Here is a 2,860-nt window from a genome sequence, read left to right on the forward strand (position 1 = left end):
AAAAAAAAAAAAAAAAAAAAAAACACCTCTGCCCTTAAAATGTCACCGCTGACGCTACTCTTCGGCAGATGGTTCTGTGAGCGGCCACGCTGAGTCAACATGTCAACGAATATTTTCTTGCACAGTTTTTCGGTATAGTTGAAACTTGCTACAATTGTTTTATAATATCTATTGCTTTCATCCATATAGATAATTAACAAGTTTAACATCATTTGATATCGTTTCATCCCATTTAGTAAAGTTAGTAAATCGCGCGAATGCTCTGCAACCCAGAAGACAGATGGCGTTAGATGTTATGATATATATACGATGTTATGGACCTTCGTTATGTATAATTTTTTTTTTTAATCTTTGCTTATACTTTAATCTTATTACACCTTCTACTTCACTAATGTTGTTTAGAATATAGTTAAACTCCAAATTATATTATTATTATTATTTATTTTTATTTTTTAGTAAGTATAAGATATATGTATGCACAGAATTAGGTATAGCATTAAGTTAGATATTAGGAGCACTGTGCCCAGGCAGCAGTCAGCCAAGTAGAGTAGTCAGTAGAGCCAAGACTGCTGCCTGGACCATCGAACAAATTGTAATTGACGTAGCGATTTAGGACATGTTAAAAAAAAAAAAAAAATCAACAATTGAATATAAATTGAAGTTTATTTAATATTTTTTCAACACAAGACAAAATTCCAGTTTTCGGGATTCGAACTCAAGTCACCTACATCGAAAATCTGTTCCTGCAATTCTCCTGACTATGTAGGAATGAGGTGTGGAAAAAAAAAAATATTTAAATGTAAATATTTAAAAAAAAAAAAACACTTCATTTGGAAAGAACATTATATGTCAATCTGTCCAAGAGTGTTAACAATGACGTCTCTCTCCGACAGATGGTTCTGTGAGTGGTCACGTTGAATTCAATTTGTTATAACGAATGAGAGAATGCTCTCGCAAATTTTTGTGGTACAGTCGAAATATATTCAGCTGTTAAAAAAAAAACTTTTTTTTTGTCAATAAAAAAGAAATACGTTCAATAACATTTAATATAGTTTTATCTCAATCAGTAAAGTTAGCAAATCGCGCGAATGCACCGCAACTCAGAAGACAGATGGCGTTAGATGTCTGTTACATCAATCTTAAAATGCATTTTTTAAAACAATTTAATTTAACACAACGTCACTTTGTCTTAACTTATGTCATTTAGATTACAGTTAATTTGATAAACTCCAACTTATGTTAATTATGTTGTATAGAATATATGTATGCACAAATTTAGGTATACTATTAAGTTAGTTATTAGGAGCACTGTGCCCAGGCAGCAGTCAGACAATAGTATCGAATCGCTAAGAAATACTTACTGGACCATAATTTAGTTTAGTGAGTAAGGACAATATGCTATAAAAAAAAAAAATTGTGGACTTGGAAATATACTACGTAAGTACGTCTCATTAACCCCATCTAGTGGTCAGGGAGTCAATACTCCAGTGCGCAAATTGAAATAAAGTTCAATGCTTTTTCACGTCGTTTGACCAAGCTCCATTTAGTGACCTATTAACCAGAGGTGTCACTCAATTTTGCAGAGGGCCATATAATAAATTGTGAATTCGTAGGTGATAGATTGAATTTACTGGGGGAAAAAAAAAAAATTAATTCTTTCTGTGACTCATTGCGATCGCGGGCCTTGTTGATAAGATATCTTTGTCATGACTGCTGTAGACCATAGTCTGGAACATTTTTTTTTCCGCGCTTATCTCAAAGGGTGTTTAGGTTCATATAAAATGAAACACGGAAGCACTACAACAATTTTATTAAATATGGCGCTGTGAGACGCAGAGTCGTGATACTAGTCGCCGGCGCGGGCGTGGGGCGCGTGGGGCTCGTGGGGCGCGTGGGGCGCGTGGGGCTCGTGGGGGGCGCGGGGCGCGTCGGTCGCGGCGGCGGGGGGCGGCGCGGCGAGTGCGGCGGCCGCCTCCTGGTCGTCGTCGTCGTCCTCGTCCTTGCCGTACAGTTCGGGGAACTGCGACATGCACTCCTGCATCACGCTGAACTTCTCGTAGCAGTCGCTGCCTTTGGGTTCTGCATCGCTGCGAACGGAGGTTTGTACCGCGTCAATTATATGATTATGAAAGAGAGCGTTTCATTGGTCGTCGGGACGTACCTGTAGTGGAAGCACGAGAACGCGTCTCGGAACTGCGGTCCGCAGGGGCCGGTGGCCATGCCGCCGAGGCAGGGGCAGCCCCAGTTGATGGTGCCGTCGGCGAGGATGAGGCCGGGAGCGGGCTCGGGCTCCGGCAGCGACAGCCGCGTGGGCGCCGCCAGCGTCTCGCGCGCCGCCACCACCACCAGGTCCTTGCCGCCCGGCCCAGTGGCGGTCGCCGAGCGCAGCGCCTCCGCCCGCAGTGACATCTCTCTCCTGTCCTTCTACTCTGCGCTAAAATACTCAAATGTGACGCCTCGACCTACAACACATCAGTTTCAATAATGTTATCACAATCAACTAGAGTGGTTTTCACACCTTTTTAATGTTACCTTTTACAAAAAAAAAAACATGAGATGAGTGCAGAAGGAACATATGTTTTTGCTGTATGACCTTCAAATAAAATTAGCCTTTTAAGTGATCTTCAAGAAATGGTTACAAATAAACGGACAAGACCTATCCTTGTGGAGTCAAATGAGCGCCTGCAGCGAAGGCGCCTCTTTGCGGACGCGCAGGGGGCGGGCGGCGAGGGCGAGCGCGGCGCGCAGGCGGCGGTGCTGCGCTGCGGGCACACGCAGCAGCGCGCGGTTAGGTCGCGCGCGCAGCACGTCGGCGCGAGGCGCGCCGCTCTCGCCAAACACCGCGCGCCCCGCCTCCCAC

At 43.6% G+C, this 2,860-nt stretch overlaps 1 protein-coding gene across 1 annotated transcript; it reads right to left on the bottom strand.

The window, feature by feature from the left end:
• Window positions 1-1,846: 1,846 nt before the first annotated feature.
• On the bottom strand, window positions 1,847-2,835 carry LOC106120406 (mitochondrial intermembrane space import and assembly protein 40). Its single transcript, XM_013315753.1, has 3 exons — window positions 2,657-2,835; window positions 2,162-2,462; window positions 1,847-2,087 (listed from the first exon to the last, which is right to left on the bottom strand). Exons 2-3 carry the CDS (start codon window positions 2,407-2,409, stop codon window positions 1,847-1,849), a joined length of 489 nt encoding a protein of 162 aa, XP_013171207.1. The 5' UTR covers window positions 2,410-2,462; window positions 2,657-2,835.
• Between the last annotated feature and the right edge of the window lie 25 nt (window positions 2,836-2,860).

This window comes from Papilio xuthus, unplaced genomic scaffold (genome assembly GCF_000836235.2).
Source record: "Papilio xuthus unplaced genomic scaffold, Pxut_1.1 DF826958.1, whole genome shotgun sequence".
NCBI classification, from domain to species: domain Eukaryota; kingdom Metazoa; phylum Arthropoda; class Insecta; order Lepidoptera; family Papilionidae; genus Papilio; species Papilio xuthus.